The sequence below is a fragment of the Neovison vison genome, chromosome 3 (assembly GCF_020171115.1).
Source record: "Neovison vison isolate M4711 chromosome 3, ASM_NN_V1, whole genome shotgun sequence".
Taxonomy (NCBI): Eukaryota; Metazoa; Chordata; class Mammalia; order Carnivora; family Mustelidae; genus Neogale; species Neogale vison.
Window position 1 is genome coordinate 34862888 of NC_058093.1, and position 12425 is coordinate 34875312.

The window sequence follows — 12425 nt, forward strand, 5'->3', positions numbered from 1 at the left end:
GACATCGTTCTAGCCTTGGGAAGTAGAAAACAAACAGCTTTGATCAAGTTCTGCCCAAAGACCTGTTTAATTTTCAGTTTCTCTAGATCCTCAGTCAGCACATACATTATCTTCTCCCTTCTTCTCTCTCTTTTCTGATTAAGTTTGACTCACGCTCTGGGTCAGCAGCAAAGCCACTTCCTCCTATGGGACTTCCCAGCTCCTCAGTTGTGGTTAGGGCCTCAGGACCTGTTCTTCCACTCCCAGCTCTGTACTTCCTCTCAAAGCACATTTGACCACATGGTGCTGAACTCATGCTGCTTCTGTAGCCTGTGCTTCCCTGAGGACCCTGACCGCTCTGCTTTGGTCAGTGCCAAAGAGTAGGGGTCTGAATATTTTTTGAATAAATAGCGAGTAGATGAATTGAATGCCTCGACACAGAATTGTTGCTTCCTCTGTCAAAATGATCCCAAACCAACTATTATACTTTAAACTGGCACTGAGTTAGCCCCTTCTGCTCAGGAGGTTCAAGGCCATTAAATGTTAACATTTCGTATTTCCAGCTTCCATGCCAAGGTTGAAAAAATGAGCCACATATGGTTAGCTAAACTCATTTGTATAAACTTGGCATGTTCTCAAAGCACATTCAAAGCTTATGTCAGTTTTGAAGACACAAATAAAATATATTTTCTAGAACCTCCCCGTCTTTGGTTGAATTTTTGGAAAAGATCTCCCACGATGTGAAGTTCTGTAAACTATGTTCTAAGTTGAAGTTGAATATCATGATTTGATTTGAATTTTCCATATACCCTCTCTTCTTCAAGCCATGACACTTTAAGGAGTAAAGAAGTCTTATTTATGTACAGGCATAAGAAATATTTTAATTTTAAATTCCAAAGTGCCATAGATAATAACATATGTTAATCTTAAAAGCAGTTGTCATGTCTTAAGTAAAAATAAGTCTCTGAAAGATGTTCCATAGAATGTTCTATGCCTACTTTTTAATAGGCATTATAACTTTGATAAAGGTTAAAAAAAATCTCTCTACTCTTGCTCTAACTTCATTTTTATTATTTTTATTTTTAAATTTTATTCATTTATTATTATGTCTTATGCCTTATTGTTATGACTAAGCATCAAATTAAAAGGCAACAATATCAACCTCAAACTTTTGGCAATGAGTACTTTGTGATAAAAATGTCGTATTTGTTTTTCAAGCATATATCCCTAGCCATGATTACCCTAAATCCTAACTTTCATAAGAATCTTAAGTTATCATGAAGTTTTATGACAAGTAGCCATATATTCATTCAATAGATTTGCTGAAATCTCTATTATGCCCAACCAATAATTATGGCAGAAAAAATTAATTATTTTTGTTCTTTTTCCTTCTCTTATGAGCAAATTTCTTGTTTTTTTTTCTCTTCCTAATCTGCATTTGGAGGTATGTATTCTGACAATTACTGTCAAACCCCACTTAGAGAAATAAGCAAATTGCATTGATATAGTAAGAGTATGTTTCCCTTTATGGTGCAGTGGAGTGGAAACTCATCATTAAGATATCTATTTTGTATCTGCGTACGGAAAGATAAAAATTGATACAGAGTTGCCTGGCAAATCAGGAAGGTAGGGAAGGCAAATTAGTATTTGTCCAGCTTCTGCTTGTACTGGACACATTGCTAGGTGACTTTGAAATTTTTATCTTATTTTAATTTCTTATAACAACCTTGTAGAGTACTTCTATCATTTCAAAGATAAAGGTAATTGAGGCTCAGAAAGCATGTGACTCCTACTTCAAAGGACAGAGTTAGTCACTGGTTGATTATGTATCTTATATTCTTTCTGAAGTATCAAATTAGGGGTAGAGTTGAAAAATTTTAGCAAGGAGAAATAACATATTTGATGCTTAAGAATATCAACTTTAAGTATAACATCTGAAGCCAATGGAAATTTCACACCATCTCTTTGGGACAATTTTTTTTTCCCCTGTTTTATTGTGTTTTGTTTTGCTTTGTTTTTCTATAATAATTCACCACAGCAGTTAACAAAACAGTGTGTAAAGATTCCATTTTTAACACTTGATCTTGAGATCTAAGAAGAATCAATAAATAGCCAGACAGAAGAAATGAATGTCTGAAAAAAAAATCTCAGAGTTAAGATATCAGGAGCACAAATGTAAAAAATAGGTATCACTGAGCATAAGAAGGGCTGAGAATAAATATTTGAGCCTAAGGCAAGAAAGCCATAGATTATGGCTTCAAATGAGCAAGCGAGACTCAAAGAAGACATTAAGGGTGCTAGTGAATGAACAGTTTGAAAGAATATATGAAAACAATTTTACTGGAACCAAGTTTCCACATCAAAGTATACTGCATGATTAAAAATATATATATATATATATAAAATATATATACATATATTATATATACGTGTGTGTGTATATGTATATGTATATATATTGCAAACATATAAGGTAGTTAATTACCCCCAGTTACAGTGTGAAATAGGAAGAATATTTTTAAGAATAATTTCAAGCAAGAAAGAAGTAGGATACATTCATCTCTTTCTTTGCAATGACGTCACTGCATTTTCTAACTTAAGTTAGCCAATAGCATTTATGTTATTCATTTTACTGATTCATTCTACTGGTTCACTATGGACTTTTTCCCAAGGAAAGATCAAAAAATCCAACTATTATTGGCTTCAACACAGTGGAAGTTAGTGGTTCATCTAACTGAAGGGTCCTAGGATTGACGTAGCTGCAGAGATAACCAGATCCAGGTCTTCCACAATACCACAGACCTGGTGCAACCAATCTTCCTTCATGGTGCTAAGAGGGATGAGGCAGGTCTGGGATCACACACAGTGCCCAGGGTTTCCTCTGGTTGGACAGACTTGAGGCATTTGTTAGTCCCTACAGTAGTCTTGGTGCCATAGGGAATCTATCTACTGTTTGATTGGTTGGGTCTGAGTGAAAAGGACCGTCTCCACACAGGAATTTCCACTCCCAGGAGGAGGAAGAAATCTCTGAGAAGTACAGATGACAAAACTCCACCAAGTTCCCTAACTAAGCCAAATCTCTGGCTATCTTCACAGTGGGCTTATTTACTTTATTCATTTTTCCTTCACAAAATAAATGTGTTTGAGCTCTTACCAGGTGCTAGTGACTGTAGCAGGGAGCAAGAAGGCAGGATACCTGCCCTCATGAAGCTTGAGGTGAGTACATGTGAACAGCTCCTTGTAATCCTAAAGGTGCAGTGGCACCAGGATGAGTTTCATCTGCCAAAAAACATAATTAATGATGCCTCTCAAAATCTGATATTTGGCTGAGGTGTATTACTGTCAAAATAGAAAAAAAGATGTAATACACTAACCTCTTGGCTTATTTTATGCCCAACTTTTCTTGTATGTAGATTATTTTAGCTGAAAATGATAGCTAGAAGAGACCAGTGTCGAAGGAGAAAAGGATGGAGTTTTGGAGCAAGAGACCCTCTGGTGGGGTAGACAGGATGGTGTCTTCATCATCTGGTCTTGTGTATCTGAAGAGAAGGCAAGAGGGAGGCAGGATCAAACACAAACTTTTTAAGTCATAATTTTAATGAGTAAAGTCTGAATATTAATTTCCTTGTACTCATTCATCATAAAATGTCTAACATGAAAGATTTAAATAATTAATGGATGGTTGTAGTCAACTTGCCTACAGGCCAATTTTATTATTTCCTTTAGAGCCATAGCCTCCATCCCTCTTTCAGATTCCCACCCCTCCCCATTTACTTCATGGTTGAATGTTCCCTTTTTCTGATACCAGATAAATATAATTTTTTTTGAAGAATCAACATCAAAAAATCCAGGTGATTGAGAAGTTTGTGAATGTAGAAATATACTAGATTGTGCATCAGTGTTGGAGATGAAGTTTTGAGATCAGGTCCTCAGATTTGTTTCAGAAAAAGTAAAATCCAAGCAACAAGCTCCTAGGTGACCCTTCAGTTTATATTCCAAATTCCTAGACTATATAAATGGTGATCGCTTGCTCTCTCTCTCTCTCTTATTTATCTATATCTATCTATCTATCTATCATCATCATCTATCAATCAATCTCTATCTCCATCTATCTATCTTTCTATCTGGAATCCTTATGGAATAGGATTCTGTTTTTTTTTTTCTGGTGGTTCTCAAGGAAGCCTCTGTTATGAAATATTGGCACGTTGGCTTCAAAATCACACACAGAAGCAAGGCCTCTGTCACTTGGAGAGTTGACGTCTCACCTTGCTAGCTCGCCCTTCTCAGGGGTTGTGTTTTTCATCTCTGGAAGGTGACAGTCCTCAGAAGGAGATACAAAACATTAATGTTGACGGATTTTCAAGAAGACAGTGAGACAAGTAACACTTTTTGTTGAATAACAGTGTCATAGCAGTTTTGAAGTTCTCGTTTTATGCCTTTGTCTGTCCTGATCAACAGGTGCTTTAAAAGCCTGAAGTAAGTATTGAAGGAAGTCAAGAGAGCATGAGGACTGCATTTGTCTAGTTTATCTTGATACCTTGAGTTGAACACAGGATTTTGTTTTGACTTTGTGGTCAGTTTCTTGAGGTAATATAACTCCTTGTACCATCCTTTAAAAACACAGTATTACCAGGTAAATGAAAATCCCATAAACAAAATTCAGCAATCCCTGAAGCCAGTACTACTATGTAACAGATAGAGAAATGGTCTCAAGGATCAAAAGCTACTGCTGTTTGGTTTCTGAATGATGGAACTGGGGATGGAGTTCATAATTCAATGATTCCAGAGCACAGATGTCGGACCTGCGCCTGAGCCGATAATTTGTTTGGGAGAGAAGTTCACAAATATTTTATCAATTACTTCTGGGAAATAACCTTCTTTGATTTAAGCAATGCTTTTCGTTGTTTGTTTTATATTGGAAAAACTAATCTACACCCAGATCTTGCAACACCATCTTCATCGTGTGAGGAAAAAGCATACTTGTTTAAATTCAGGATTATGAAACTTATTTTTATTTTTATAACATGAGATGTGTCAGGCTTCATCTATCTTGAGTGTTAGAGTCTTATTGCAAAAAAAATTCTGCTTTCTTCAGCCCACGTAACTTTCACTTCCAGCCAAGTATTCCTGCAGTGGAGTTGGTCCTACCTCCCCAACCACGATTTAAATGCTCAGTCTCAAACAAAAGGGTGCCCTGTTTTCCCAGGCATTTTTTTATTTCTGGGGTCGCACATTTGTTTTTAGGCTTTCTCTTCCCTCTTCTTTGGTTTCTCAGTTTCATTGATTGTGTGATTATTCCCACATGAGTCAGTTCATGCCCTCTAGAAAGCAGACAGCAAGCTGAGTGGAGTTAGAAGTGTGAGAGATTTAGGGGCACCTGGGTGGGTATGGTGGTTAAGTGTCCAACTCTTGATTTTGGCTCGGGTCATGATCGCAGGGTCAGGAGATCCAGCCCCGTGTTGGGCTCCACACTGGGTATGGAGCCTACTTAATATTCTTTCTCTCCCTAACCCTGACACTTCCCCTCCTCGTGTGTGTGCACACATGTTCTCTCTCTCTCCAAAAAAACAAACACAAAGAATTAGGATATGTTTATTGAGAAAGATGCCTGGATTGATGGGGAGGGGGCAAGAATAGGTAAGACGGGCCTCAGGTCACAATGTGGCATGGCATCTGCTAAAGGAGAAGTAGTGGGATAGGAAGAGCCTCCTATCATGGTGAAGCTGTGGGAAATTCTCTGCTAGGCAAAAGCAGCACTCAGACCCCAAGACTGCCCAGAAAGGACTCCCACACTGGGCAGAAATCACCAGGTTCCATGCCACATCATGCTCAGCTATTGGGGAGGAAATTTCTAGGGACAGAGTGACCTTGACTAAAATGTTGCTACAGATTTGAAGACTTTGTAGTTGGTGGCTATCAGCTACCGTCCTTACAGAAGTTTCTCTTCAGGAAGATCTGAGCCACAGGGCTTCATGGCTATCACAATTCACCTCTTTTCCTCAGCAGACACTCTTCTCTTACAGGTTTGGGGGACAGCTGTTTCATGCTCCCTCAGGACTCTTCCTGAGTGAACCTTATAAAGGAAAAGTTATAATAATAAACTAAAGCCCTCCTCACTGTATTATATAGAGGCTGTAACTGATACTCATTACCCACCACCCCGCCCCCACGCCGCACCATTTGTTCCAAATTCACCTCACTGTCACAATCAGCTAACACCTCTATTGGTCTCAGTGGCTTACTTGGTGGTGAGACTAATCCCTCCCATGAAAAGTTGAAGCCCCTGGTAACCAAACCCTTTTTGGGCCATGTTGCCGCATGGGACTGTATTTCAAAATCACAATTGGACAAGGGAGTTTCAAAAGGGGTTCCACACATTTTTCTTTCTACGCCATCATGTGGCAGCAGCCCTGCCTCCTTCAGCTGATTGGATCAAAGAGCTGTCCACAATGGAGACTTGTGTTCTGGCTTGCTGGCCACTACAAAGGGAGTTCAAATTACCAGGAGATAGATATGGCTTGTTGCTCAATGGAACACTTCCTATGTCTTCTAGAAGGAGTGTGCCCTGCTTTAGAGAATAGGATCTCTAAGTTAGAGCCCAGATTACAGGGACAGAAAATACAAGTTCCCCATAATCACTACTGGATTATTGGTAGTGGGTGAACTTCATTTCTCGTGGCATATTCTTTCTTAATGGGAGATCTCTGTTGCATACATCACAGCAGTATTTGTAGAGGATTTGCATCCTCACACACTCTCATGTAACTTGCAATGCTTTCCTATGGGGAGGAGAATCTATGCCTACCCCACTGACTTCCAGTTTGGCCATAAGACTGGTTTTAGCCAATGTAGTGTGAATGATAAATTATCTGTCATGTCTGAGCAGAAGCTTTAAGAGACACTCTGTGGTTTTAGTGAGTCCTTCTCCCTCTGCCATAAGGACATATCCCAGGAGAGGCTTGATCTTAGAATGAAGAAGATCTATACATGAGAGTCACAGCTAATACATAGTCAACCCAATTAATGAGTGCAAGAAATAAATCTTTGTTGTTGTAAAGCACTAAGGATCAGGGATTGTTTATTACTGCAGGATAACTAACAAGATCTGACTAATAAATTGTATCTTTTTCTATCTGTGATATTTTACTGGTAGCCAGCAAGTCTCCTTTGTCCCACTTTCTAATATTTGTGTTTACTTGGCTGTTTTTTCTTTTTCTTTTTTTTACTTGGCTGTTTCTAAATAACAGATATCTGCTCATTCACGGCTCTAACTATTGTTCTTAATGTTTCTGCGAGGTCTCTGGATTGGCTACGTCAGAAATGTCTGGATATAGTTTTTAAAAACAGGACTTCTTGATTGCACCTACAGAGGTTCTGACTCAACAGATGTGCTTCAGTAGTTGTCTTTAGTGTGGGTCCTGGAATCTGCATATTTTTAAAACTCCACATGTTCCTACAATAAATTCAGAAATTAGTTGTCTGCTATGTTCCACAATCTTTGGTTTGCTTTAGACTAATCATCTTCACTGGTCTCTTGAACTTAGATGTACCACAAACCTTTTATTGCTTACCCTTAACCTTGCCTTGAACAATGGTCTTTGTATCTTACTTATTTTAGTCCCATTCCTTTACCCTGTGTTTACAATAAGGTCAAATTAAACTGCAACTCAGACCTACTATTGTTTGAAGTATACATTAAATTTCCCTTTGGAAGAAATGTGTGTGTATCTGTGTGTGTGTGTGCGCACGTACACACATGCATGGACATATATGGACAAAGCATTCAGAGTTAGAGATGAAATTGTTTAATGCTGAAAAAATGTAATTTTGAAATGAAGCAGCAGAGCTAATTATCTGGCTGAAAAAGACACAGGATCTATTTAGGTCAAAAGTAACAGAAAAATTGCTGATACAATTATTCCTAGTAACTGTCTCATAAATGCCTATGTGCATTAACACATGCATAAATCCTCTCACGTGGCTCTGGTCCTTGGAATGAGGTGACTGTCTAAATAAATCCTTAAAGCACTTTTTGTTCAGTGATATGACAACAGAAATAAAGGAAACAATGAGGATGCAAAATGATTGAAGGTAAAGTTAAATGAAATCAAGTATCTATAAGAAAAATGAAGGTTATAATTATCACAAATCAAAGAGAAAACTTGCCATTCCACCACACCCTCCCCGTCCTCCACCACTCCTATTCTGTCTTAAATTCTTAATGATTTTTCCTAAACCATTCCATTTGAGTAAGTTCCACTTGGTTTTTGATGGATGTTCTTGAAGATAGCACAGAAAATAAAATATGTGGAAACACTGCCCAGGCTTAGGATGCTTACTATAGTGATGTGAAAAGCTCCACCCAGGCAACCCTTTGATTTCATTCATGCTTCTGGATATCCATTGCTCAGGTTAGTGTACCCAGCTTCCTGTCCTCTTTATTTCATCTCGCAAAGATGGCATATCCAGTGTCTGAATATCCACTCAAAATATTCATAAAAAAAAGAAATAAATATAAACAATGTTTTTGACTGATTCGCAATTTGTCATCCAAATTTAATGCCAGGATCAGTTTCAGGTTCTTGTTGAATCCTTTCTGGCTCTGTCTACCCTGGTCATATAATTTGCTAAGTCCTCAAATGAAGAGGGAAAGAAACACACACACACATACAATAACTCATTTTACATTATTGTTCCTGCTGGAATGTAAAATTTGTGACACACATTATAATGCTATGAACGATACAATACAGAGAATTACAAAACCTTAGCTTGAATCTCATCATGTTACAAGGGCAGAGTCAGCCAAAATTAAGGTTAAAAAAAAAAAGTTTAAATAACCTTAAGTCTGGAAAAGTAGATTCAATAGCCTTCCAAAATTTATATATTGAGGGCGACTTTTCTTTTTTTTTTTTTTTTAATGAGCATAGATCTTAAATCATCTCCTCCTCCTCCTCCTTCTTCTTTTTTATCAACATATAATGTATTATTAGCCCCAGGGGTAAGGTCTGTGAATCGCCAGATGTACACACTTCACAGCACTCACCATAGCACATACCCTCCCCAATGTCCATAACCCCACCTTCCTCTCCCTGACACCCTTCCCCTGACAATCCTCAGCTTGTTTTGTGAGATTAAGAGTCTTTTATGCTTTGTCTCCCTCCCAATCCCATCTTGTTTCATTTATTCTTTTCCAACCCACCAAACCCCCACATTGCCTCTCCACTTCCTCATATCAGGGAGAGTATATGATAGTTGTCTTTCTCTGATTGACTTATTTCGCTGAGCATAATACCTGAGTTCCATTCAGGGTGAATTTTTAATAATTTATTTCTGTATAAGAAAATCAGTGGAATAATTTCCAACAATGTTTCTTTTTGTTTACTCTATTGATAGATGAACATAACTGGGGAAATTGGGAAAACTCTAGGCAAAAAACCTCTTTTTAAAAAAAATTCTCCTTGACATTCATGTCCTTTTTCTTCCTAAAAAAGTCACCATTACTTAATAACATAGAGAAAAGCCCAAGAGTTATTTCCTTTATAACTTGCTGAGCTTCAAACTGAGATAGATTTCTTATATTTCAAAACTTTTGTCCAGACTTTCCCACCTAAAACTTAAGAAACTTGTATTTATAAACTTTGCATATTCTATTTATGAGGTATTTAGATCTATCCCAGGATCGCTTGATATTTTAACTACACCTCTTTATTTACTATTATGCTACTTAATTCTGTGAGGTTAGCTTATTAGTAGAACTAAGCTTCTAGTATAACTGAAGGTTTCTGGAGAACTAACAGAGGTTGGCAATTCCTTCCTTCCTTGCCACATCCTCCCTGTCTCACTTCCTCCTGTCTCTCTCTCTTCCCTGTCTTTGGTAACAGTAAGCCTTCTGCTGTTTTTGTTGTTGTTGTTGTTTTGGTTTGGTTTGGTTTTTGTTTGTTTTGTTTTGTTTTGTTTTGTCTGCTTTGTTTTCTCGCTGTGTTAACCAGGTGACATTAGGGTTGACTTAATGAGGTGGAGAATAATGTCAGGTGCTGCCCACTTGACCTCAGTCATGTGTCAAAAGACAGTCTGTGAGTCATTGTCATGGATCTCTTGTCTGCTTTATAAGCACCCCCCAACAAGATTTCCCTTAAAGAAAAGCAATTGAAGATCCAATATGCTACTGCAGTATTTTCTTTTCCTTTAGAACACTGTTTTGAGAGTATCTGGATGCCAGGGTACTAGGACGGCTGGAAATGAGTGTGAGGACTTCTCGATATAATCAGGTTATATCTGCTTTACCGTCATACTTAATGCAAAAGCACAGAACGTTCTTGCGCCAAGGCACATGTTGCTTCACCAGGCTAGAGTTAACATGTGAGCTCTGCCCTAGGATAGAGAGGCTTGTGTGCATCCCTGTGACCTTGCGGGTGCCGGCTGACTTCACCTTCACGGACTTGGCTCTGCTTTGTTTTACAGCATAGGTGGCGAAGTGGGGCGGGGCCACGAAGGAAGTTACGCGGGCAAACATTTCCGCATGGGATTCATGACGATGCCTGCTCCTCAGGACAGACTTCCCCATCCCTGCTCCAGCGGCTTTTCCGTGAGGTCCCAGTCCCTGCACTCGGTCGGGGGCACCGACGACGACAGCAGCTGTGGCTCCCGCAGGCAGCCGCCGCCCAAGCCCAAGCGGGACCCCAGCACCAAGCTGAGCACGTCGTCGGAGACGGTCAACAGCACCGCGCCCGGCAAGAGCGGGAAGGTCCCCGAGCGCCCCGAAGGTAACACGCGTGCCACTCCCCGGCAGAGCGGCGTCACCCGTGTGGGGTCAGCATGCTCCTTCCCTCCTCCCGAGTCTCCCAATCCTGCCTCTGTCTCCCCGGAGCCCCAGGCAGGGGCGGTGCAGACGAGGAGGCCTTTTATGAAGATGTCAACAAAGGGCACCCAGAAAGATGTATTTATATTATCAGAAAGGGAGGGCAGTGTGTGTGTTTTGTTACCCCCTTAGAGCTGCAGATCATTGGGAAATTGTTCGGCAAAAAAAAAAAAAAAAATCTAAAATTGATATTTTCTTGCTTCGATTAGGATCACTTGTATGCTTCTAGAAGTATGATGTGATTCTTAGGGGAACATGGTCAGGCAGAAGAATATACAGAAGGAAAATTGTAATCATTCTTAGAAATCACGATTTCATACACTGTGGTGGAGTTCATTCTGGTGAATATGAACAAACACACTGTCTATATATTTCAATGCCTACTTCACTCCCGATCTGTAAATTCTACCCATACCTCTGTTTTTCCTCAGCTGTGAAATGTGCAAATCTCTCTCCTCCTCCTTGCTGGCCTGTGAGTATGAATTAGGTCAGGTTAATCATAGATGTCACTAGCTCTTTAGTCTTCCTGGAATAAGGAAGTTTCAGCTTTCCTGAGTTTGTCCCGAGAGTCCCTTGGAGGGAGGGCAGTCTCAAGTGTGCTTGCATACAAGCTCATTCAGATTTTGTGGATTAGTTGTGGAAAGCACTTTGGGGTTCCCTGTGCTGCAGGGGGTCACCTTGAGAAAATGGCTCCTCCGCCAGGTCCATTAGTTGTTCTCTCACACTGTCTGTCCCTGACATTCTCCACAGCAGGCTTCCCCAAGTCCCCAGCATATTTCGTATCACAGTGGTTTGCAGTTGGGAGTGGAAACCAAGGTGGTCCTTTCCTCAACTGGGAAAGTAAATTTGCCATGTGGGCTCCCAAGTCCTTCATAAAGGTTTCCTCGTCTTCTGGTCTAATCTTTCAGCAGAAGCTCAAGCCTAGTCCATGAGATGGGGTGCCCATGAGGCATGTCACATCTCTTCCATCAACCTCATTTCTTCTATCCCCTGTATCCGTGCCCTGGTGCCTATTTAGCCAAAACCAGAAGCTTCAGTGCACACTGAGGAATAAAAACACATGCTCAGAGGTGGCGCTCATCCATGCATTCTACATGGACAGTCTCCACTGAGGCTGTTTTCCTACTATGCATACACGTAAAAACATGACTCTGTGCATATGCATGCGAGTACATGTGTGAATAACGTGTATGTGTGTGTCTATTTCCCAAACTGAAATCACGATGCATACAGTTTTGTGTTTTATTTTTTGTTTACTCTTGTGACTATTTTCCATGGCATTCAATTTAAGAAACACCATTTTAAAGAAGGTAACTATACATCACAGCACTTTATTTAATCATTGTCTCCTTGATGAATACTTAGGTTGGTCCAGTTTTGCTATAATGAATGAAACTGACATGAACGTGTGTGTGTGCATGTCTGTGTGTTTGCTGGTGCAACTCTTTATTGTTCCTCTACTGCCTTAAGAGTAGATTGGAAGACCCCTTTCTCTCCTGATTCAAAGTCACCAGCATGTCCCTCAACTGGTAACACATGGATGCTTGTACAAATAAGCTAGGTGTTTCCTTTACTTCTTAATACA

At 39.6% G+C, this 12425-nt stretch overlaps 1 protein-coding gene across 3 annotated transcripts in view; it reads left to right on the top strand.

Annotated features, from left to right (window-relative positions):
• NYAP2 (neuronal tyrosine-phosphorylated phosphoinositide-3-kinase adaptor 2) overlaps nucleotides 1-12425 on the top strand; it is a 257207-nt gene that overhangs the window by 97087 nt on the left and 147695 nt on the right. For all 3 annotated transcript variants that reach the window (XM_044241717.1, XM_044241718.1, XM_044241719.1), the window contains one exon: nucleotides 10444-10745. In XM_044241717.1, coding sequence (XP_044097652.1) covers nucleotides 10444-10745 — 302 coding nt within the window. The remainder of the gene's footprint in view (nucleotides 1-10443; nucleotides 10746-12425) is intronic.